At 42.0% G+C, this 26,394-nt stretch overlaps 1 protein-coding gene across 1 annotated transcript in view; it reads left to right on the plus strand.

The window, feature by feature from the left end:
• Nucleotides 1–21,871, plus strand: part of kiz (kizuna centrosomal protein) — a 41,315-nt gene extending 19,444 nt beyond the window's left edge. The window contains exons 8-14 of the mRNA XM_036542305.1: nt 297–447; nt 1,952–2,114; nt 3,270–3,332; nt 4,903–4,998; nt 5,285–5,372; nt 18,884–18,930; nt 19,919–21,871. Of these exons, the coding sequence (XP_036398198.1) occupies nt 297–447; nt 1,952–2,114; nt 3,270–3,332; nt 4,903–4,998; nt 5,285–5,372; nt 18,884–18,930; nt 19,919–20,022 (712 nt within the window). The 3' untranslated portion in view covers nt 20,023–21,871. The remainder of the gene's footprint in view (nt 1–296; nt 448–1,951; nt 2,115–3,269; nt 3,333–4,902; nt 4,999–5,284; nt 5,373–18,883; nt 18,931–19,918) is intronic.
• The last annotated feature ends 4,523 nt before the right edge of the window (nt 21,872–26,394 follow it).

Here is a 26,394-nt window from a genome sequence, read left to right on the forward strand (position 1 = left end):
AAGACATTAGTCTTTGAAAATTAAAACCAGGGAAAGTGTTCAGTTGGAGTGTTCGAGCAAGAGTATCTTATAAATGGCAGGTGCGTATGATGTAAAGGGAGAGTTGCATTTCCCAGAGATCCATAGCAGGTGCCCTTTGACACCTTTTAATGTGCTTCCTGCCCAGGGACTACAGATGCAAATTAGCTACAAAGCTAGCTGTGGTGCAGCTAATGTATTGTGTGTGGTCCCTGTTAAATAAACTAATAAACCTAACTAAACTAGCCTTGGTGGTTCTCTTTCCCACGTGCCTGCAGATCCAGCCTGCCCCCTGACGGAGCTCAGCTGTGGGACCGCTGGTTCAGGCACGCGCTCACGCTACAGGAGTGTGGCGGCTTCACCGCCGACCAGATCGTCGAGCTCTTCACACAGTGCCTGGTGGAGAAAAACGCCTCCTATCTGGACAAGGTAACCACAGAGCCATGGCGGCACAGCGACCACAGCCGTTTCAAGTCAAGTTTTGTAGGAAGCCGACTGTTGCAGGATTGCATTCACTGTCATGAGAAGGTGTTACCCGCTTTGTCGCCTGTGAGAACAATGGCTCCGTCCTTTCAGCAGATCACTCGACACAGTGACCTTGGCCAAAGCAAAACTTTGACCCGTGCGCTAATCACAAGTAACAAGGCTTGCCCCAATGAATTTTCTTTCAGGCCCCAGCTTTTCTTTAGAGAAAATAAAACACTGGTCTTTAATTTGTGATCAACCACAAAAATGAAGTATTAATAAACATATTTGCTTTTTGCATTTGTAAAAGAAACATTTATGGACTGGCTACTCATCGTGTTTTAAATTCTACTTTCATGACCTCTTTTGCAGTGACTATGATGTGACAAGGCTTGTAGTAAAATAAAGGTCTAAAGGTATAATAAAGGTATAAAGTGTAGGTAGAACCCCCTAACATTTAGCATTCATTGTGCCTGTGTCTGCACAGCCAATCACATTCCTGAATGACCATGACCATGACTGTCTTCTCAGACTGAAGCCCACCGTGGATATGTGACCGCACATAGCTTTTAAAACACCAGCAGGGGGCACATATTGAGAGTATGGCAGCCATATTTTCAGGGGTGGAAGCCTACCACACCTGTAAGGGCGCTGTGGAATTGGAGAGATTCTGGGCCTGTAGTATCTATGACCTAGACCTGGATCCAGGGGATAGTCACAGTTGACCAAGAAATAGATGTTCTGATGTTCCGCAAAAGGATTGAAATAAAGGTAGTTTGACCTTGTGACTTTGTGTCACATCCTTAGTAGCATTTATGTCTTCCTCTTTATACCTGCTTGCCTTTTGAAAAGAATGTATTCGCAGAGATAATCTTCCATTAGTCATAAATAACAAATCCAGCACAGAACACACAGTGTATTAATATTATCACCTTTTTATGGGCCTGAAAGACCATCTAAGCAAATTGCGATGGGCCTCTCCTTTCATCAGAGCTTATCTGGCAGACGTCCCGAGGGCATCTGTCATCTTCATTACCGGCAAAACTACAAAGGGCCATTTTAATCTCATGCAATTTTTGGTTTCATTCCCTTTATATCACATTGAGATCTGGGGATTTTGAGTAACTGCAAAAAAGTTTCCGCATTTGTAGTGTGCAGCATTACAGGGTAGTAATTCAATGCGGTGTGTCTAAAATTTTAAAAAGAAATTTAAGCAACTTTGTTTTGCTAACATTTTTCAAATTCAGTAGCTACTGTGGCGTAGTAGTTAGGAGTAGGGCCTGTAACAAAATACTTAACCTGAGGTCTCCCAGTAAGTGGCTGTGTAACTGGACATTGTGAAGGTACACTTGTCTGGATGAGAAAGTCTTCGGTTTGCTTGCTTTGTCCATAAAGTCAAAATAAGAACTTAAAGGCTGTGTGTGAAGTGGCAGTGATGATTTTTTTTTCCAATTTGTCCACATCGTAGGCCAAGGTGCTCCTGAGGTCACTCCTGGAAGAGGCCTGTGGAGGACTGGCCTCTGCTGAGAGCGAGGAGTCAGTCGGGGGTTCGCCGTCGCTCCCCAACGACGGCCAAATACAAGCAGCCAGACCAGCCTGCTGGCCCGACACTCACCGCAGTGCGGTACAAGGTCGCCATCGCCACAGGCTGTTGATGATGTCACAAAGCGCTTGTTTCCGCTGTCATTCTTTTCTCTATGACACTGCTGTATGCTGAACAGTGAAGGAGACCATTAAGATCACAGGAGAGGATGAAAAGGAGGGTTTTGAACATAGTTAATTGCATTTTGGGCAAGCCTGAAAGGCCTTGTGTTAAAGCGCAGTGACTGTAACATTCACGTCTCTTCTGCAATGTCAGTAATGTGAGACATTTCAGATGCTGCTTGTGTGTGTTCCATATGAATGTTTGGGAGACCACTGGATGAAATTATTCCAGGATTTTTCCTTTTGATTGATTTTTTTTTTTCTAAATATGAATTACTCTCAAGAGCAGTTTATTCAAAAATATTATTTGCTGTATTCATTACCTATCAGGGAGAGACATATTTGTAACTATGTGTTGAATACAATTTGTTATGCACAAAAGTAGCTTTCAATTTGGACTTACAGCTTGAAAAAACTGGGGATGTGGTGTTAGACTAATTTTCAAACCAGAGGTGATGGTGTTATAACTTATTCTTCTGTCCTCTGTTTTCATTATGGCAGGGTATCAGGTCATATTTCAGAGTAATATTTTTGCTGCCTTCTTATGAAGTCAGCTGTAAAGAAAAGGGAAAATGGGTGATGTTCAAGGGCTGGGTGGGTCCTGTATTGGAAGATTTTTGCCATCTAGTGGTTCGACCCAGGTACTGTCATGAATTAAGGGGAGCTGTCCATTGAGTAAGCAATCGAATGCAAGACAGCGCTGCTTAGTTGTGAAGCGAAAACAGTAGTTTTGTTTGTGGTCACTTTAACAGTGTTCTTAAAAATTAAAGAAAATAAAAACAACAAAAGAATCCTTCCACTAGGCCTTGAAAACAGGACAGACCCGAGCAGGGAAAGTTCAGAGACATGCTGGTATTGTATTATGTAGCCTCACTGCATGGGTGAAATCCCGGTATCAAATCCAATCTTTTTCTGTATTACTTTCACCAGTGGCCTTTTTTTTTTTTTTTTTCTTCTTCCTGAAACCGTTTGAGCCTCTGCCTTCATCAGTCCTGCCATTCGCTGGGGGAAAACAAAAGAAGCACAAAGTCCTAACCTTCCCCCAGTTTCTAAGCTCTTCTCTGGGGTTTTCTTTCTTATAGGACTACAAAGTGGTGAAGAGGACAGCGAGGAAGAAAGCTTTGTGGAAAGTATTCCTATTAGAGGTAAAAAGGCAGCGCGCGGCCTAGCATTCGGAGTTCTTGTGTGCCGCTTGTTTTCCCTCCTACAGCACAGGATAATGGGGTCTTTTAAATGGATTGCTGAGGAACGATGATCAAGGTGAATCCGGGGTCAAACTCCCACCTGAAGAGCAGCGCAGCTCCTCTAATTATCTCGGAGGAAACAGTGCATGTTTTCAGCTGGTCAAAGCGGAGCGAAATTGATAATTCCTGCGGCATAATGCCTCGGTTTAATTGTCAGAACGCCGAGTGCAGTAAAAGATCTGTCATTGGTTCTCATTATCTTCTAAACAATGCCGCGCCGAGACCGACTTGAAAGGACCCAACGCAATGGCACCCTGAAAGCAGCTGGGTTACTGGTCCCCACCAGAACCTTAGAAATGTAAAATGATCTATTATTACACTTGGCAATCTGATTTCATACTGGGCTTTTTAAGTAAAGGCCTCCCAGGCCACAGAACAACAAAAAAACGAGTAGTCCGGCTACAAATTGCAACTAATCAAAAGAAGCATTTAGAAAAAATGCCTCAGGAAAGATGTAATATATGTACAGCTGGGTAGAGGTTTCCCTGCAGTAGATGCGCAGCAAGTAATGGCAATAGTGATCTACTGGATACGTTAAGTAAGTAAAGATCAAATGTATTTTGATGAAGTTAATTAGCTTTACAAAGTCTATTCATTGTACATTGGACACATTAATAGCTTCCATTTGCACGCTTTGGTCCAGGACTGTTGACTTGTGGATGCACACACACACACACAAAGCAATTATGATGGTCAGACACTCCATAGTATTTATTTATTGTACTGTGGCATCAGTTCACAGTTCGTGTAGTATTACCTGCGGGGCAGTTAGCTAACTCAAGGCAGGTCGCTTTATGAAACATTTGGCGTGCAGCATGCAGCGCACAGACTGTCATATCACGCCTCCCCTGGGCACATCAGCAGCCAGACTGGACAGCGCCAGGAGCGTTATTTGTTGTTGAGTTCTTCACATAATTTTTTGTTTTAATTTAATGTTGAAAACACACATGCTACAAGCTCAAAGAGTTTGGCAGCGCAGCACATACCCACATTCCCCCCGAAGCAACCTTAAAACTGTGTTTGCTTTCGCTCCGCCTCCCGGTTCATATCGAACAAGAGGGCAACGCGCTCAACGCTCTTACAGAGATGGGGTGGACAGGCACTCTTTGTGAACCAGCTCAGGAAGAAACAGCCAGTCAAACCCCTTGGCTTTGCAGTGTCTCCTTAAGCAGAACGGAGTTGGCAGCAAATATGAATCATGGCCTGGCGTCTTGATGCTGGTGTAAGGAACAGTTGCTTTATGAGAAACTGTTGCACCCCTTGGCAAATGTGTGTGTGTTGCTTAAACCAACAGCTTAGAAGCCCTTGGCTGTTTTCTTTCACCCACTCTGTTCATCAGTAGTCTCAAAGACTCACGATATTGTAGTGTGTTGTCTCAACAAATAGAGGCCCCCGAAAGTTGGAAACGGCGGCCTTGGGTAAATATTTGACTTGGGCATTTTGTGTTTTTTTTTTTTCTTTTTGTGAGCAGAGACGAAAGCGTATCAGCTGCTTAAACAGTCTGCTGTGCAGCAGACACGACAAAGCTCTCAAGAGGAGGAGGATGGGCTGGATGTGCTGGCGTCAGGTACCAAGCCGCGGACGGGTCTCACACACACACACACACACACACACACACACACACCCAGGCCGAACAACATGCATCAGCAGTGGGGGGCACTTCTCACAACCTCACAACAAACAAAGCACACAAAAAAGATGTGTACAAGATGGAGGAGAGACACAGAAAAAGATCCTGAAAAAGATATGTCCTGTAGAGAAATTGTCTGTTGTAAAGACTGATTCTGTTGTGACTCTATTGTGCAGAATAATTAAAGGCATAAACATATCTGTTGTTTTGGCTTCTCTGAAAGGAGTAGTGCCTGACAGACCCGTGGAGCATGCTGGGAAAGGCAAACTCTCAGACACAAGCTCGTCTCTTTCACAGGAAGGCCCCGTTCGGTAAGAAAATGATTTACGATTTTCACATCTATATTTTGTTGGAGAAAATGGGAAATAAGTGTTCCATCCTATGAGGGTACTGAAATGGATTAGGCCGGTAATGATCCTCATGCTGCAGAATTTCTGTTGAAAGGAGAGCTGTGTTATGTTCAACGTACTCTTGTCCCCAGCTGACAGACTGCCCTTACTGCGTGGTAAGCTCTGAGAACCAAACCTCACCTAAAATTTGGAGGACTGCTGATGAGGTCAAAGAGTACCAAGATGTCTGCCTTGGGGAGGAGGAGACTGAAAACTGGAACATGAAATTGAGTCCCTCAGACCAGCGATTATGCACACATTAGGACGAGTCTTATCTGCGCGTTTCGAGTCAAAGACCTGACAGTCAGCCGACGTGAGGCGACGGTCTTCCCACCCACGTAATTGGTTCTGAAGGCAGCGAGTCGCCTCGGTGACATCGTCAGGTTAACGGAACTGCGGGCAAGCGTGGCGTACCGCGCGGCGGGACCTTCTGTCAAGATGCGAATCGTGCTGCGAAATCCTCATATCAAAGACCACACACTCTTACTCACAACCATATCTGATGCATACTATAGATCGTATATGCACATCCGCCCTGCTCAGTATCCTGTTGTGAAGGGATCTGTTGGGGTAATAATGCCCTGGCATTCGGGGCTGGGACACTGTTGGGGGGAAAAAAAATCTCTTGACTGACCTTTTAAAAGTGAATCTGAAACATATAAGCTTCAGCACTTGCCTTTCACACAGGCCAAGGACATAACCACCTTGATTTCACTGTTTAATTGAATGCATCTCATTAATGTGAGGAAGGTGGTGGTACCCCCATAGCCCACATCTGCCCTTGTAGATTCTGAAGGAAACGGATCTGAGAGGAAATGGTTTGCTAGACGCTTAAAAAATATCATTGAGCATCCAGTACCCTTTTTTTTTTTTTTTTGGATGGTTTTGGTCTGGGACATCTGTCCCAAAAAATAGGCATTTTGACAGAACAAGAGGGAAAAAATACAGAAGGCTAAGCCAGACATGTTTGTGTAAAAAGGAGCAATGCTGGAACATTTGAAAGGAGCAGAGAGACATATGATTTCTCTCAATCGCTGCTCCCACTGACATCAGAGGAGGCTATTAGCACTAGAGCGGCTTAAGCACTGAGAACTTAGGGTGCAGGAGACCACACCATGGCTGATAAACTTAAAGCAGAGCAGCACAGCCATTTCACCAGTTAATTTTCAAAAGCTTCTCTCTTCCCTCTGAAAAAAAAGAAGAAATACAGGGATCTCATACTGAGGGGTTTCAGATGAGGGCTTTAAAAGTAAGTGTGTGTGTGTGTGTGTGTGTGTGTGTGTGTGTGTGCTGGACATATTTGAAGGTCAGCACAACTTTGCCATCATTTTATGAAAGCAGTGGTCTCATCGGCGAGTCGAGATTGTCGACATTTACACCCCGGTGTAGAATTAATATTTTACAGTTTAAAAAAAAAAAAACCTGAAAAGGGGGAATCGATACAGTACTGCAGCTATTGAGAGAGCTGCCCTTCACAGGGGAATCCATTTGCAAAGGTAATAGGTAGGCAAATGCCACGGAGAATAATCTCCTTTGATTTTTCCAGTGATTATGAGGCACCACGCTGACTCGAGGGTACGAGACCGCTTCTCCTTTTCGAGTTGCGTCTGCCTCTCGTTACACCTCTAAACGGAGAATAGAGGGTAATGTCTGCCCTCCTGTAAAAACGCAAACCCCCGGTGCTTCCAGCCAAACCAACACCCTCTTTAACAAGCCGAGCTCCATTTTGTTTGTAGGTGTGGTGGGATCGTGCTGTGCATTGCTCCGAAGGCACTTTGGAAATGTTGTAAATATGTAGGGTTGGACACTTGCTGCCAGTGTCCTCAGGGAAGCTGCTAGGTTCCCTTTTTTATTGCGCCCCCCACCCACAACTGGCCTGAGGATCTTAGAACATACAGATCGGTGGCATTGTCCGCCTTCACGAGCCCCCCGATCACCCCCTCCCCCCCCTTCGAAATTTTTTGGATGCTTCCGTTCAAGCATTCCACTTACCACAGTCACTTCTTGCGCTTTATTGCATCTACAAGTGGCCTAGAAGCCCTGCACTCGAACGCAAGCACAACACCGCTGCGTGCGGCTGCCCGGCTTCTTTTTTTAATTATTTGCTTTATTTTGTCAGCGAGCTGATGAGTGACATCAAAAGGAGCTGTGGTCGGACCCAAATAAAAAAAGAAATTAAAAAAAAAAAAGAAAAGAAAAATGGCCGCCTCTGTTGTCTTATAGACAATAATTATGATGTGCCAGTTAAGCCCAGACTGAGGGGGATTGTAGTTTAAAGCAGAGGCTTTGGTGCAAAAAATGCATTTATAGCTCTTTGTCTGGCACCTCATTATGTGTGGGCCCGATTCATTAAGTAATTGGTTTGCAGTTGTTTACATGAGTATTAAGGCTTTCTATTCAGGGGCCTTTGAGAGATACATTGTGCAAATGTTGCATGTTATGAATGCAGAATGAGAGGCAGGGGGCCAGTCCCATTGGCCAAACACTGCACTAGGCTGAAAGGAGACAGAAAAGGCATTGGGCGCTGTTTTGCATAGCAATGACTCTGTCTTAATACGCTTTACAGATTAAATACATGCAGTCTTTACAAGATGCAAAGAGATACTCTTAACGCATTTATATGTGCCCATTTCACTATTATGGCATCGGAGAGAATTGAGGTCTTTCATATTCAGAGGGTTTTTTTTTCCCCCTCTCCCCCTCCAGCACAATGTTTTTCAGCGAGATACTTTATAGAATGTGCTGTTTATTGTATTATAAATCATGGGGGGAAGTAGACAGATCGGCAACAGTTTATTAAGGATTCATTCATTATAAATCTTTTGCTGCCATTGTGCCGCCGCAAAGCAAAATCATTTTGTGGTTGAGTGGGGATGAAAGCCGTGATGTAGGAAGGAGTGAGCCTTAACAAGCGGCTGTACTCCGTGTAAAGGCCACTTGTTCCCTTTTGTATTGAGGTGCATGCCTCTGCTTCCTCTCATCCGGGAATCATTGTCCTTTTTTTTTAAAAAATATATTACTGTAGGCATCTCAGACCCCCCTTTTTCTCATGCCGTCAATTGCTCGCCGGGGTCACGTTGCAGTTTTGCGTTTTGGGGAGGGGGGTGTCGGGGGGATGACCGCCCAAAAATGAGGGGTTTAAAAAAAAAAAAAAAAAAAAAAAAAAAAAAAAAAAGTTCTCCTCCTTCGTTATCAGTAAGCGTTGCGCGTCCACGGTGCGTCGGACGTGATGCTTGGCATCATAAAAAAAAAAAAAAAAAAAAAAAAAAACACAACATCCCACCACAATCCAAAGGCTGTGCTTGTTCCACTTCAGCAACAGGACGTCTTCATGCAATTGCCCTCCAATCACTCGCAGACAAAGTGTCATAATCAGAAGCTGGACCTGCGTGTTGGAGTGTCGGTGGGAGGGGGGTTTGGGGGGTTGGGGGGGAAGCGATGTGTGTGGCATTTTGGAGGCCAGTGGCAGTGAGGGCCAGCAACCAGAGGGGGTCACTCTCTTTCTTTGTGTGCACCTCCCTTTGCGATTCCTTCCATTATCCTCCACTGTAAAAAAAAAAAAAATCTGCATAATGTCCCCATGCATATAGATAAAACTCTATTGTATTCATCGTGACTTAAAAATAATAAAAAATCTGGATTAAGTGAAAAATTACTGAGCACAATGGACACGAGCACTGTTTTTTTCTGCAATTTCATGTTTGCATTTTTATAAATGGAAATTGCTTAATCTCCTTATAACTCAATGTATTTAAAATGCCTCTTAATAATACATACAATTATTTCCTTAGATTTTGTTAAGGGTTTTGAACAATATAGGGAATATAAGCACAGCTTTTAATGAGAGATACTCAGCATGAAATATATAATCCAGAAAAATACAGCATTGAATGCAATTAAATCTGACAGTTGAATCAGTCCCTGAGCTTACTTTTGCACAGCAGTGCTGCCGAAGACTTACATTAGCGGGACCGCCAGAGTTTAAAAGCTAAATCCTACCCTTAACAGAGCACTTGCTCCGATCAATATCTATTTTCTAAAAAGCAGACCTTATTTGAATAAATTAAAACAAATTCATAATGACTGCGTGTGCACATCCAGTTTTAGCTCTGCAGAGGCTATCAGGCCCTCCTCTCCAGATGAAGCTGTACGTATTTGCCAGCAATTCAGCAGCAGCCCTTTTTTTTCCTTTTTTTTTTTTGTGAAGATGTGGCTGCAGTTACCATTCACGGCCAGCAGAGAGCACTCACACTTAGGAAAGCAGAACAACAAGGCCTGCCCAGAAAAGCACTGCTTTGCCTGGCCAGCACTTTTCTCTGAAGCAAACCCCCCACCCCCATGTAATGTTTAAATGTCTGAACAGTCCAAAACAATTTTGCGGCGGGTCATAACTGGGCCGGGAGTAGGAGTTTTAAGGGAATGATGGGGTGGCCCCTTTTTGCCTTCTACACAAGCGTGGTTCTGGAGTGCCTTAGCTATTAGCATTTCTGTGTGGGTGTAAGAGAGGCTTAAAAAAGACGAGGGTAAATAAAGGCAATATTTTCTACCTGGTCGTGCTAATTGTGCGTGAAGTGTTAGGTAAGTATTATTTTAATAGATCTCAACCTTTCCGGCATCTTCACTCCCATTCTTTTCATATTTAACTGAATCACTATCTTGACATTGAGCAAAGTTGTATCTTCTGACAGATTTGCCTAAAATGCATGGATTTTTTTTCCTCCATGCATCCTTTATTTAGTATTTATCTGTTTTTAAACCAATTAGCACAACCGCTCACATAGCCCACGCTAAATTCCATGACATTCAGGAAAGAGGGCCGGTGATTTTTCTTTAATTCTGACCTTAGCTCAAGCAGATGCAGACTTGCTTTTATCCGTCTTTCCCTTTAAAAACAACATAATGCTGCACAATAAGTGATAACCACAGGTTAGTCCACCCCAGAAAACGACCCAGATGAACTGGTGATCTTTTTTCTTTTGTCCAGAAAGATCCATCTTAGTGTATTTAGAGAGAGGATTTTGAGAAGGAAAAATAGTTTTTATTTTTCTTGCAATTATCTGAACCGATATATTCAACTTGTTTTCTATACAATTGGGTAAACTCATCATGTGTGCCAACACTTGTGGCCTCAGGTTCATTGCCAGTGAGAATTTCAAAAGAGACTTTTTATTTGTTTTGATTATTTTTTCCATTATCTGACCTTCTCTTGGTCATGACACAATAATAATTTGAAAATAATTAATGATTTGAGTCTGGATTTTTATTTCCAATTCATTCTATTTAACTGTAATAAAGTCATGTTCTGAATTAAGTACATCTATGTACAATCATTTAATAGGTGCTTTACTTAACCGAGTAGTATATTTTGGAAAATATATATTTTAGCTGAAATAATAATATTTAAAAAAAAACACAAACATCCACACAGGGACACAGTTGATGGCCACAAAAAGAGAGCGAGTCAGCCCAGCTGAAGCTGCAATTTGCATCATATTACAGATCACATTTCCCTCTGTGTATCAGGGTGTGCAAAACAGTCTCTGTCCCAGTCTTACATATTCAGATCATTGCCTCAATTAAGTCAAACTCGGCACAAGATGAACTGGCATAAATGTTTATGGAAATGGAGTATTAGATTGAAAGGGTCAATGCCATCTACAGCTTTCTATGGTAATAGCAGAATCTTGAAATCAGCCGCGTCTCTGTCTGAAGTGGAACAGCTGATGGATCATTCCCATGATGTGGAAGTTATAGGAAAGAATAGCCCAATTTGCTGTTTGAAACATGTATTTATTATTGTTATTATTATAGTGGCAAAAAAGTAAAATGTTGCGAATGTCAATCTTTAAACGGGAGAAAAGTAAATTGCTAAAGCTTTTGCCTTATTTTTTTTTTTTTTTTAGATGCAGAGTTGCACGTTCCTATGTTGCTGACTGTAAAATTTGAATGCCCACACATTTTGATGTTTTTCAGACCCTTCAGCTGGCCCTTTGACTGATATGAAAGTGGAAGAATTGCAGATACTCATTGAAATGGTTTCTTTCAAAGTACAAAACAGCAATGGTGCTAACTGTAAACAGTGAAATGTACTCCTCTAACATATGCTAGTAGCTGGATTGGTAGGGGATTTTTTACAAGGTATGATTTATCTTGGTTAAGTAACACAGCCCCAAAAACATACAAATTCATATAGCTGACAGCTTATGAGATATAGGTACTCTTTAAGATGCACTTGGTCACCATCTTGGTCTTACCTGCAAGTAGAATTCATCTAATGATCATTATTCACTTACTGAATCTGTTATTGTTGGATAAAAGTACATGAGGTCATGAGGTTATACTTCAGGATACCTGCCCAGATGAGTGATAACTAGCTAGCTAAGCAGTTTCATGGCATCTGTGGTTGCATGCGAAGTGGCTGATGCAGAACCCATCACTCAGATGCAAGCCGCGGGGCAAGTTAGACCACAGTTTTCCAGCTCCCTGATAAAACTGTGATCCGTCTTAGCGCTGCTTTCAACACCTGACCCAAGTAGGGACAGTTATTTTTAGTGTCCAGGTGCAATATGATATTGCAAAAAAGCTCTGAAAATCAGGAGTAATGGAGTCAAGGCTCAGCAATATTAACATTTTACCATACAAAGCTGTAGCTATGTGCAGTCAGTGATAGTAGAAATGTGATTTTCAAAATATTTACTTGTATCTTATTTAAATTCTGTCAGTATTTGTCCGTGTTTTAAATCAAGGGCTTAGCCGTGCTGAATATGAGTTGGGGCGTATTTGATTACAGTTAGCTAATTTAAACAGAAATCCAAGAACCCAACAAATTCATTTTACATATAAATGTAGAGATGTAACAACAAAAACCATAGCCTGAGATTGTGCTCATTATAGAGATCGACTGGCAGAATAGATGTCACATCACCTACCTCCACCTAATGCACTGCATACTTAGAACTGAAATGTGTTCATTGTCCCAAACATGCTACATGCAGTACATCTGTGCGTGACATGACCTCGGGCTTCCAGGCACGTCCATTACCGGTCATCGGATTGGTGCAGGTTAACCTTACTAAGGGTGCAAATACACAGCTGATGCGCTCAAATCCACGCGAATGTCGTCCCCACCGAAACTGGATTGCCCGCAAATCTTTGCATTATCGTGTTGTTTCGGTGTCCAACCTGCCGGGGTGGAGTGACTCTGTGATGAGGAAAGCAGGAGGTGGCGGTGTGTGAAGGCAGAGCCGCTCAGGTGTAACAGCGGTGTGCTCGCCATGATTTTGGTTCCCTCTGGATCGACAGGGTCGCATTGTTGTGCGGCCGTGTTGGCATACGTGACTCGATTTTTCCCTTCCGTCAGTTGCTTAGCTCGGGCGGTTCTTCTGCGTGCTTCAGTCTCACGTACTGATACAATGAGGTTGTGGTTTTATGGTACGTCAGCTCAACATCATTCGTCTTGTTCACAGTTAACGTTTTAGCTGCTTTGTTAAGATTTTTTATTAGAAGACGGCTCTTTCAGTAATGTAGCTAACACTATGCCGAAGCTGTACACTGGCTTAAGTTTGTTGCTGTGATGTAAGGCCACAGAGCTTTCCCAGCTGATAAGCTGGCCCACTTTAACGCACTGGAGGCAGCCTGTGTAACCATAAGTGGTTTGGAAAGGTCACCTGTTTATCAAAGCACAGTATTGTTTATGCTAGTAAAACAGCAGTTTTAAGTGAACTGATTGAAATGGGTAGTTCAAAGAAAACCAGTCCTTTATTTTCTGACCCATTTAGTTTGTATTAGCCCTATTTAATGAATAATTTGTTATTATTTGATTAACTGAGCGGTGTTTAATGTTTGGGTACTTGTTTCTTTGGAGCACACTGATATTCATGGCCACCCTTAATTACAGCAAATGTGCTTGTTGTTTTGAGGACTTAGTGTCACACCTTGGAGGGCATTTAGAATAACTGCCCTGTGCCTTACACAACCTACCTGATTGCAGATGAGGACTGTGTCTGTTTATTACCATTTGGTCATAATTTCAAATTAATTCAAATCAAGGATAGGAGTCTTGTGTTTTGACTTTCCTGGTGTTTTGTGTAAATGGGGTGCAACTAGAAGACAAAGTGAAATCAACTGTAATATTCTGCATGTGCCTTACCTTTTGTATCTAAATCAAATAAAAGTTTTAAAAATTGAAAAATTGAAATTATCAGGGAACAGACTAGTATTTAAGGGCACATTTTGTAGTTCAGCTGTGCAGTCGTCACCACCTGTAAGTTAAGCTTTTCCATTTTCCAAAATAAATATGAAATCACATGAGAGTTATTCATTGATGTAACTTACCATAATCAGCGATACAGTCCCCTTCACGGTCACGTGAACAGCGTTTTAAAAAATAAACTTGTTGATATGATTTGCTAACTGTCAAGGGAGCTTCTGCCATGTCTTCTAGCAAAACCAGATAACTGCAGATAACTGCAACAAGTGAAAAGGCGGCAATTCGCAAACCAAATATACTTTTTTCCCCTAGTAGACAAATTATGGCTGTGATTATATACAAAGTATAATGGTTTCATGAATTGAGCACATTTAGTAGTCAGCATGTCTACCAGCCTTACCCAGTGTAGCATCAAACAAACTACACTGGCTGTGTAAGTTAATGAAGTTTCACAAAGTTTACACTGAAAGCCACTGCAGTATGGTGCCTGTCGTCATGGAGAAAGGGGTGGGGTGTGCTCCAGGAGACGTGTCCAATTGGACATCATTGCCGATTTCACTGGGGCCGTAGCGTTGGGGTGGGGAGTGAAGCTGCATAGCTGGCTGGAAGGGGATGAGCTACCTGCGCGTAAGGAGAGAGACCTGATAACTGAGCCAGGAGTGAATATTGCAACGCAGTCACTTTGCTGTGTGAATCAGCTCATATTCATGGTGATTTTACCGTAGCGGTTACATTAAATGCCTCCCTGGGGTTGTCTTAGAGATGCCTGTGGTCATGCATCCAGTTCCAGATGGTGAATGGCTTTGGTATTTGAATGACAAAATATAATATATATATTTTGAGCTGGGACCAGAGGTTCCAATAATGCAAATAATTAGTTTCTTTGTGGAGAAGCTATATGTACTGTAAGTACTTCAGCGCTGTTCGTTATCAAGCAACAATAATTTACCATAGTATAGTACTGTTACCTATTCCATGTCATTTGTCCACTGAGGCTCTTTATGAAGATAGCCACTTATTCAATCCAAATGCATTGTGGGAGTTATGGCTTCAGAGGTATTCAATCCTTTGAGATTTAGGTCAGGGGCATACTCAGTTCTTTGAGCATTGGCATTCTGCCAAGGTTGCAGTTTAAGGGCAGATTTATGCAATACTCCAGAGAGATTACTGAAGAAGCAACGTAGAGATGTGGTCACGAGGTTGCCATGACAGCTGAGCACTGCTCACTTATGCCGAAATGGTGAAGGCCTATCTGCTACTGGGAACCATGCATTTGGTTACACCAGACACAGCCACAATGAAATGACTGCGCTATTAAAAGCACAAAAAAGAAGCAGATTGTTGTAGAGTTAGTGTTGCAAGCTTAATGATTTTGTCACCAGATCTAGGCATTTAGGATGACCAAATGACAAACGTATGTATTTACATACATACGTGCCCACACAGAAATCACCAGATATGAATTTAACAGTTTATCAAAAAAAAATAATAATTCATGTCTTTATTTTAGTGGAGCAGAGTGCTAAAATAAGTGGGAAACACACAGTAATAGTACATTAAAAATAACTTGGTTATATTTAGTAGTGAATACAGGTGACCATCAGCCCTGCCCCTAGTCACTTCAGCCAGCAAAAGGCTGCAGATTGTCTGCTCTGAACAGTTGAAAACCACACACCAGATGGGTTCAAAGAGTTGTGGTACAACCTAATCTCTCTATGAGAAATATCTACACAGATGTTAAAAGTTCAACATATTTGAAATTGTGATACACTCACTTTCTAAATCCATTTTTTGTTGTTGTTGTAGACTCTGGTATGTGATTCATTAGATTCCGCACACGTCTGTAAGAATACCATATTGCATTGCACTAAAGCAGTAGCCAGAATGTCAGTGCATGAGAGAGCTCTCAGTTCTGTTTTCAGAGAGGAAGAGTAGGGGCCGAAACGGAGGACGGTGGATGAAGCAGGATTTCAGATGTAGACAGCAAAAGTGAAAAGACAGCCAGTTGAGATGGAAAATAGCAAAACAAAGATAAAACAAGGATTAAGACAGGCAGCCTATAATGGCTGTTTGAGGTCGGCCAAACTTAACGCCTTCATTACGTGAAGGAGAGAAGGGATAGCGGAGAGAGTGATAAGGCAGGGGGAGAGAGCCACGCCCAGACAAACCTGGTCCAACTGTCATCTCCCCCTCAGGTGTGCCGAAATGAACAAGGAACAGCAATTGGCCACGTTGACGGGCAGAGACATAAATGTCCTTGCCACACAACGATAATTAGGACATTCTGGACAAGAGACCCCGTTCAGATGACAGCGTCAACAGTTGCATTTTCAGTTATAAAACAAAATGATGAATAATCTCTAATATTCATCTAATGTATATGAATATCTAATGTAGTAACTGCAGGTATGGCTGTTGGTTTTGCTACCAAGCAGTCTGTCAGTATACCACCAGGGTCTCTTCAGTCTCCACTGTGGAAGCAAAGTAAACACATTAGGAATACCAATTAAGACCTAAGTTTTTTTAAGGTCTCCTGAACAAAGCAGGGTAGCATCAGCTATGATTCACAGAGGAGAAAAGAGCTAAAAAAAAAAAAAAAGCGTATCCAAATAACTTTAAGGGAAGATTTAAAACCATATCCATTCCAGCTTTGCTGAAATCATTTTGTACTTTTTTTAACATTTTACTTCACACACACACACACACACGGCACTAATGGAGTCATCATGGAACATCAAATTTAAAAAAAAAAAAGAACCCCGCCCACCCCCCATAAAAAGACCAAACACTCACACACCTGTATCACTGTCCATAAGTGTCTTTTTTTGAATACTGCTCAAACAATGGGTTTAGCTTCTTATGTAAGTTAATCAAACAGTACACAGCCCAGGTCTGCACATCAGTTAAATCGAACTTGCATCATCCACCTTGATTACAATTTTCTCAAAGCAAACCACAGCAGGGTTACAGTGTGAGGCCTTTCCTGGTTGATGCTATTCCAGGTATTGAAGTTAAAATGGAAAGGTGTATCAATTTTAGGAAGGTGCTGCCATAATTCTATAATACTTTTTTATATAATTCTTTAATACAAAGACCAGAACTCAATCAGCCACTGAAAGCAGAAGTGTACGTGTCTCTGGAAGGTGTCCTGCCTCTTCTCCTTTTCCGAATGGTCAGACATGACAGATTCCTCCTGCATGAATCCTGAGTGGCTCAGCCAGTAAAGATACTTACTGCAGGAGCAGGCTGAGCTCTTCAGCCAGTTTGAAAGTGCCATTTTCACATGCCAGTGCTGTTACATTTTCAGTCATGTAGCCTAGTTAAAATGGAAATTGCATTTTCAGCACAATAAGGTACGGGCTAATGGAAACATAGCGTCAGACAGCATTGTCCTGCTGCAAGCTGTCCTTGTGGGCTTTAGTGTGCCATGCCTCAGAATTATCAGAATGAAGTGGGTATCTGGTAGAAATGTATAGATAGCTGTATAGGGTGGGCCAAAAGTGGAACCCCATAGGAATGTTAAATACAAGACGTATATTGTTTTAAATGGTCAAATTGTTGCCTGCTAGCCACACAGTACCTGTTGCCTGAGTGGTTGCCATTTGTTTGAAAGGGATAACTACCCCTGGTTCTCTGATCAATTGGCGGCCTTCATCGGATTCTACAGCAGCCAATCGATGTGAAGCACCTTCTCTTCCCAGCATAAAAGCCACCTTCGCTCTTCTCCTGTGGTAATGTCGCTACTGTCGCTCACCTTGGGAGAAAATAGGTTTGTTAGCGAGCGTCAGAGAATTCCCTGTGTGCTGCAACTTGTGGGCCACCCCCGCTCAATGGCTGAATTAACCTTTAAGTTGAAATGCCCTATTCACTTCTGTGAGTGAGAGAGAAAAGTGACACTCCAGCTTGGGCTCTGTGTCAAGGCTTGGTTATCAGCTCACTGTACAAGCTGCAGCGATGGATGGGATTTTTTTCCAGATGGTGTCATGCCATTTGTGAATCATAGTTCTTGAGCAGTGGCTACTGTTTCCCTAATGAGCGACCAATATTGTCATCAAGCAATCATGTCAGATTATGACATGATTATCAGATTATCAGATATGTGTTAATATGGAACGCACCATGGTGATAAAGTTATTGCCTCTTTCAAGACCCTTTTTGGGCATTGGCATTTTGGGTTATGTAGCTCCCCTACTGTTAGATCATTGGTGGAGCACTTAGGGTGACAGCCAGAAATGGAACAGTTTTGCATTAGCCTGTGGGGGGTTCCAGCAATATGCAGCAAATGCATAAGCATAGGACTGCACATGCAGAAAGTACATAAGAGTGTTAAACAAGCCCAAAGCCTAACTTGGAGGGAGATCATTTTAAGGATGTGTCCCCAGCAGACAAGGCATTTCAGTTGTGGGGAAGAGAGAGAAAAAGAGAAAGAAAAAGAAAGAAAGAGAGAGAGAGAGAGAGAGAGAGAGAGAGAGAGTGTGAGAGAGAGAGAGAGAGAGAGAGAGAGAGAGAGAGTGTGTGTGTGTGTGTGTGTGTGTGTGTGTACACGCATCAGTGTTTGTCTCTCTGTCTGTGTCTGTCTGTCTGTCTGTCTGTGTTCATGCATACATTGTAATCTTCTGATGATTTTTGTTTTGTTTTTGACTTTTTTTTTTTTTTTTACCCCCTGTTGAGATGCTAGAAAAACCTCTTTATTATGGTACATTAAAGTAAGAAAGAGCAGGCTGTATCGATGAAAGATAAACCCTAAGATGATGGGGATACATTGTGGCAGATTGAAAAGGCCCTGTGATGATGTAAATTGAAGAGGAGGCCTTTAAAAAGTAGAGCAGTCTATTGCATATGCATCAAGGCAGATCAAAGCCTTCTCCAGGGTCACGCATTTACATAGTGATATCACTGATGCTATGGGAACCCAGCAACCTTGGTCTTAAAACACTTATGAATAAAAAGGGCCCCGTGGAAGTCCTTCACTAGCATTAGAACAGAAGTCAAGGAAGTTTCTTTTGCTGCTCGATCCCTATAAAACAGGCTTAACAGGGAAATCTTTTTCCTCGAGAATTGGTCAGGCTTTGCTACTTGTCACCCGCGCATTGTGGGGAAGAATGCAGGGAAGGGGCGGTGAGGCGTTCGCTGGGTTACATGCGAGTCTTGAGTTTGGTGCTGCCTCTGACTGAGATGTCTTGTTTGTTTGTGTTGTGTATTTTTTTTTTGTTTGATTGTAAAGGAGCGGAAAGGCGTTGAAGAAGACAGTTCCCGCCGTGCAGTCGAAAGGTGAGAACGCATGAAGGCCCGTGGCGATGTATTAACGCAACCCGTGTTCGCGGGGCACAAGAGAAACGGGCGGAGCTGGCGCACGGCTGCGATTTTCAGCGAACGTTATCCTGGCGTAAAGGTTTGAAAATGAGGTGTGGAAAAAGGGCTGGCCATTGACTGTCCAATCAGGTTTTGAGTCAACATTTACCTTTAATATTTACATTTACTCATCTGTCAGATGCTTTTATCCAAAGAGACTTACGAGTGAGGTAGAGTGCAACACAAGCAAAAAAAAAAAAAAAAAAGCCGGAATGAGTTAACTGACCTAACTGACAGGCCCATATTGGAACCCACCAGCATTTGCCGTGTTCTTTTTGTCTTCGTATGCAATGCGTGCTCTGCTCCACCCTTCCCTGTGCCTTTTTTAGCCAATCACAGACATGTTCAGTACAAAGAGAAATGCCATGCATCCCATTCAGTTACATTTACCAGAGTCGCAGTCTGCTTACCTATACCTTTGGGATGTTTTTTTTCTCCATTTAAAGTCTGTTCTTGCCTGTGTTTTTGTCAAAAATAACAGGTGTAAATATGTACCTCTGGAAACTAAAAATGAATAAACCAGGATTTTCTTCGTTTTCCAGCAAATAGGGCAACACATCGGCAATTTCATAATACCAGTTTTCTGAAACAATAACGCCACTCCTCCAAAAGACAGCCCCTCTCAAATTCCTGCCGCAAGCATGTATAAATACTGTAAGTCATGTGTATAAAATGGGATAAGGGATGTTCAGATAGGTGACTACAGTACTTGTCCTTTCACAGGACGTTCCTGTACAAATAATTATACTGTCATGGTATTGCTGTGTTCCTGGCTTGTCATTTCATACATTTGAAGTTGCCTTTTTCCCCTCCTTGTGTTGTACTTGTCATTTCTCATATTTAAGAAGTTGCTTGCGGGTTTTGTGTAAGTGATGTGTTTAACCGTCTTCATGTGATGTGCTTTCAGCGTTTTGGGGAGAATCGGACGACAGCAACACAGACATCGAAGCCGCTCTTCGTCCTCGGTCCCGCAGCACCACAAACGACGACTTTGATGATTTCTATGACTAATTCTGACTGTTGAAGCACAAGAACACAGGTCGTTTTTTTTTTTTGGAGTGCTACCAACATTGAAATGTACATAATTCAGATCGTGACATTAGCATTGTGAAATATTCCATGACTTACCCTTCATTGCCGTTGTGGAGCGACTTAAAGCATTGTTTGGATTTCTCTCTCACTATGTTCAATAGCATTTTTCTGCAGGGGCAGGGTTTTTTTTTTTGTTCACATATTTTCAAAAAAATAAAAATCCCTTGCCTCTTAATGCAGACAAAGTATGTTAAGAGTTTTCAACCACGCCACTGTTAACCCTGCCTGAGTCTCTTCATCTCAACAGCGCTCAGAACTCTTCAAAACGCATTGAAATAGTTTAAACTTAATTTTTAAAGAGATTTGTTTGCATTGCGGAGGACATTATACATTTTAAAATTTGCACGTGTTTCAAAAATGTTTTGCATTCCAAATGCAGCAATATAATGAAGTGAGTGAAGGCCTATGAAATTACTCAGTAACAATGGCTATTCCGGCTGTTACGAAAGCACCTTTGAACTCAGTGAAGTGGCTCATTTGCCAGAACAAAATGCATCATTTTATTAACAAACTGCAGAGCTGTGGAAATGGATGTAAATGCCAACAAATGTTCAGGACCAATTTTTAGAGGCATGACAAATCTGTAGGAAATAAAACCTGCCCTGCTCATACTGTGACAGCATGGTGGCTGCCCAGGCTCTCATTTGTACCTTTTGCTGACAGTGCTTGGGTGCGCACCACTTCCCTCTGTGTGTTATGAAACTAGAAAACACATAAAACACACATAGGATGCACTATGTATGTTACACACATGAAAAAAGCTCAAGGCCCCCCATGTACTTTCTAATAGTGGCCATCTTTGCTTTTGTAATCCTACCAGCATATTAAGTATTCACAGCAGTGGAAATATATGCTTAATATAGGAAGCTCAGAAACTCAAGAATGCAGGGGAGACTATACTGTCATTATCAAACATTGCTGAATACCAGCAAGCTGCTATTTCCCAGCACTAAATGATACGATTAACACTGTGCAGGTTCCCACACTATTTCTCCCACTTTGAATTATATGTCAGTGTTCTGAATAAACCAGTAGCTGTCTTAAAAATTCTTGTTTTTAATCTCTCCTGTGCTATATTTAACATTTGCAAAGGCACACCATTGCCTGACACCGTAAAAAGCACTGGCATTCACTGTATCCCTGCGATTCCATTAGTCAGCTTTTAGGTGACTTCATGTGCCTGAACCCTCTAAAGTAGGACTCCACACTCATTACCAGTAATGGCTGCGGTCTGCCTTGACCTAACAGGGAAAGTGAGCGTGTCTGAATAAATTTGGAGTTTGCTAAAAAGCTCCCTCACATAATATCCATGTTAAGGAGCATGTCAACAGACACTTGTGTGCCGCAGATGGCCATGTGAGAGCGCGGTTATATTTTACTAATATGTAACAACACAATAAACATTTTTTAAGAGAACTTTTCCTGATCAGTCCATTCCCTGTGAGGCACTGTTCATTTGCTCTGTGTGTGTGTGTGTGTGTGTGTGGCTTTTTTCCCCACCTCCGTTTTATGTCAGCCAGCGAATCATTTAATCCGCGCTAAGAATTTGCGATTCCAATTATCCGCCGCTTCCTCTATTGACGCGATTGTTTAGCTGGCCGAACTGCACGTCTCAAAAAAAAAAAAACAAAACAAAATCAACAGAATTTGCGTGCCGCGTAGCTGCAGCTGAAATTCCACAGGCCGTGCACAGAGACTGCATCCGAGGTGGCATCATTTCTGGAATGAGTGGCCGACCGGTGCCGTTTAGTGTAGGCGCTCCACAAAAAGCGAGGGAATGTGAGCTGATGGCTACAGGTGGAGCAGCACTTTAATAGGAGGGAGTCCCGTGATGTATGAAAAGTGACTCTAATAGTGGAACTAATGACATTAGGCAGCTCAAGACAACACAAGAGTCTTTCATTTTTACAGCACTGAATGGTCAATCTGTAACTGTTCAACAGAGTCCGCCATAAGGCTGATAATTCAATGGCTTGAACACCTGTGGAGATACAAGTGAAAGTTGTACTGGTACTCCGGATGACAAGAGCAGCCCGGGTTTCCTCCTTGCTGATATCACTCGCAGTACCGGATGGCCTTCAGAAGTGCGATTATTAGATTGGTGTCTGTTGGTCGAAGCCTTTTTGACAACCTCTGGTGGAAATTCCAGGTTAAAGTTAGGCTCAGAGACACCACTCCACAGGAGGACTGGACAAGACAGAGTTTCCCCTGCATTTCTGGAAACGCAGAATTAATTCCTGTGTGGGGCACATCAAGCAACACTGATTCATCCTAAGGGCTGATCAAAGATCAGTGTTACCTCCCTCTATTTCACGTTGATCAGTATAAGGCAGACAAAGCTAGTGTGGAATCTATGCCAAGGGGCACACACTGCCTTTACCCATTTCCCAGTGACATTTTCCACAAAAGTGGAATTTTATGTCTGCTAAGAATGTATTTAGCCAACATTATTAGAGGAACCCCCCCCCCACTTTCCTCCAGGAGGAAATCCTTAAGGATGCTTCTCATGCAAACTGTAGTGTAGATATACAGACATATTCACCCTTAACATTGAAGCCATTGCAATCAAAAGGAGCTAATTACACAGTCAACCTAACTGGAAGATTTTATCCAGATGAACAGGGAATGAATGAATGAATGAATGAATAAATAAATGAAACCTTTTGTCCTGAGGTGAAACGGTTTGGTCATGCGGCAGGATATCTTGAGTGGGCACAGTCTCATACAAATACATTGACTCAAGGCTTCAGCTGCTAGCAGGGCAAACCTGCTGCTTAGGGCTGATGGGCTGAGGTCCTAAGCCATAAATGGTACATGGCAGTGAGATTTAACGTCCCCAAACACAACAGCAGATGAATTGTGATGATAATTTGCTGCATTTGAATAACTGCCCAGTTTTTTTTAGCATAAGGGGGCTCATTTTCAAATCAGAGTGGATTACAGCTGGCAGTAAAGGTCTCCCTCCAAAATTCGTCTTTCACATTTGGGAATTCAGGTGGCTGATAAAAATGCATTATAAACGCGTCTTTCTCTGGTATGCAAAACGTTTACGTGGTGATTGACAGCCTAGCAAAGCCCGCTATCTTTGACTGAAATGAACAGAACAAATGGTCTAGTTGTTTTGTAGATGTCTGGAATGTGTATGTTGAACACATTCATACACTGATGAACGATCACGGTAAATATCTGATATTAAAGTATATTTATAATAGTGTATATCTGATAGACAAAGTATATATATCTGTGCAAGCACTGGCTGTATGCAGATGATGATTGTGTTCACACAATCATTTAGAAAGGAAAATATCACTGAAAACTTACTGATAATGAGTGAAAATTAGAATTAATTTGATTACCAAAATAATCCAGTAACTTTCATTTTCTGTTGATTGGTAAATATTTGAATCCCATGTAAATCATAGGTGTTCAAATAATTGACAAATTTGGTCTCATTTTTAAGAAATGCCTTTGTGCTTAACCTTTGAGAGGTCCTTCCTAAAGTGCATCTTAGTCTATGCGTTTGGTCATCCCTAAATCAGTGGCGTTATTTCTCCACATCTGAAAGGATGTTAAACCGAGTGATTCACTGAGGACTTTGGTGGCAGAACTGTCTGTACACATCAGTGGGACTGGCGAGGATCCATTCGTCCAGCTGAACTTTGGAGTGAATAGGCAGCTAATTTCAGACACCTAGATTTCACATATTGAAACCAGAACAAGTGCGTTAAGACTGGGCTCTTCAGTTTCAAATGCGTTCATAACTGCCAATCCGAAGATGCCAGATAGTTTGTTTCTGTCTACCAATTACTCAGTTGCTTACCATTACCTGGGCTGCTGTTTACAATTAACTGAGCTGTATTGCTGATTTCTTGAATGTGCTTGGCGTGGGAAAAAATTAACCTGAAGAAATACCTTCAGTTTCATCTTGCCTTTTTTACCTGCCGAGATATGCCTCCACCAACAAATTTCTTTTACGAAGGTATTGAACTGTAAGAGGTTTCAGGTGCCCAGGTTGCCCTGTGTTTTGCAGTGCGGTGTAGTGCTAAGGAGCACGGCTTGTAACCCTAAGATTGCCTGTTTGTTTTACAGGTGGGCTGTTGCTGCTGTACCCTTGGGCAAGGCACTTAGATAGAATTGCCTCAGTAAATGTTCAGCTCTATAGATGGACAATGTGTAAAAAATTGTAAGCCGTGTACGTCACTCCGGATAAGAGTACCTGCTAAGCAGATGTAATTTAATGCACTGATAGCTCATTTAAACATAATTAAGATGTCATTTGGATTGAAAACCGGCACTACACCGGGACCAGTTCCCTGGCACTGGTACTGCAAAATAATGTGCCAAAATACATAACAGCAACTCCAACCTTTTCATGAATGTATATGCACGAACCCGCTAACAAATGTATCAGGAGATGTGCAAAAAAAAGAGATGCTCAAATTTCCTGAGTACAATCTGTACAGCCAATCAGACTGAATTGTGATAATAAAGGTTTCCTCTTGAAGAAACTAAATGGCTGTATCATGTCTCTTGTTATCTTTTCAGTTGTCTCTAAAAATTCAGCGCTCTCACAAAACGGGCCCATAATCAGATAAGAACAAAATTACATCAGGTGACACAAATAATTTCTTATCAGACAAGGATGCACAGGTAGTAACTGCTTCTTTGAATTCAGAATTGAGTGAAGCAGATCTTCGGTTTAACATACTGTGGCGTTTAGATTTAATTGATAATATCCAGTGATGCAATTATTGAAGTCCCTCAAGCGTGGTTTCTTAGGATTTTTAGATTTTTTTTCTTGGCTGAAACTATCATCTGTCTTTTGTCAAATAAATGTATAATTGCAGTAATTGTAGTATACTGTATATCGGTGTTTTCTATTGCATTTGATCGGACAGGTTAGCCACTTGATCTAAAAGAAAGTGACTGAACCTGGACCATTTTTTGCCTTTTTTTTCCATAACTACTACCTCTGTGGTGAGGGGAGACTTTCTGTATATTCATTTTTGTTTGGTTTTTTTGTCTCTCCTTGTGGGTATGTGCGTGTCTCTGTTGGTCGTTCCGTTTTAATTGAAACTTATATTTGCAATCAATAAGTAAATAAAAATACATTTTAAAGAAAAGGGAGTACCAGACCTTTTCAAGGGTTTGTTTGCTGTGATGGATGAGGACTTCCTAGCTGGCAGTAAGTGGCGTTCCCCCGCGCTAAACATGTTAAAGCAGAGAACACAGCGAACCCCTGTCTCTCCGCAGAGGGCAAACCAGTCCCTGAGTGCTCCCATCCACTTGTTTATTTAAACAGAAAACAGCAGCACAAAGGCAGCTGTTCTTCCCGGTAATATCTGCACTGTTCTCCAGTGGCTGAATGGCGACTCTTTTTATAGTTTGTACGAAGGTCTTGGCATTGTCCAGGCGAACTCCAGGATCTTCTGCAAGATGTTCTGAGTAGAATACTTTACCTCTTGTCTGTTCTCTCTCTTTTTTTCCCGCTGTTGTTCAGGAGCTATTCTAGTGTGGTCCCACATTGTTTATTCGTGGAGCACACTCGCAAGCAGTGCGAAAGCATTTACGTCACTCGTTTGATTGTGACTGACTGAGGCAGAAAAATGGCGTTCTAAAACTCTGCATGTGTTGGCTGCGTATGATGCGTGATACTTACTGAAGGGAAGGTTGTAAGCGCATTCGATTGCACGTACTTCACACTGCACCGCATCTCGGTCTTCTAATACTTTACATTATAATTATGACTACGATTATTGTCTGTTATAATTATCATCATTGTCATTATCATCATTTTGTCGTGAATTTGCAAGGTGTTCGTGCAGCGCAATGCACGTGTATGACGATGCTGATGTGAATAAGAGACTGGGGAGTTTTCCGGAATTTGTGGGTCACATGGTGATACTACTTCCAGGTCAGAGGGCGAGATGTGTGAGTAACTGTTGAGATACAACCCTAAGGCACACACAGACAACATTGTGCAAGTGCATTTGAAAGCTCGCAAACTGTTGTTCAGTTATGTTTTTCAACTGACTGGCTTTGATGCTTTTTACAGCTTGACCTCTGACTCTTACAGAACAGAAAATATCCCAAAGTCCTTTATTCTGAGTGGCTGAGGAGTGATAAGAGCAGTCCCTCAATGGGTACAGTATGTCATACAGTCACTTTCACCAGCATTTCTTTCATACTTGTGTGCTGTTGTATTGCACGTCGTTTGAGATTACTTCTCAATGATGTAAAACACTTCATTTCGCTGCCAAGTCACCAGGGTTATATCTCTGTCTGTCCCTA

Source organism: Megalops cyprinoides, chromosome 12 (assembly GCF_013368585.1).
Source record: "Megalops cyprinoides isolate fMegCyp1 chromosome 12, fMegCyp1.pri, whole genome shotgun sequence".
NCBI lineage: Eukaryota > Metazoa > Chordata > Actinopteri > Elopiformes > Megalopidae > Megalops > Megalops cyprinoides.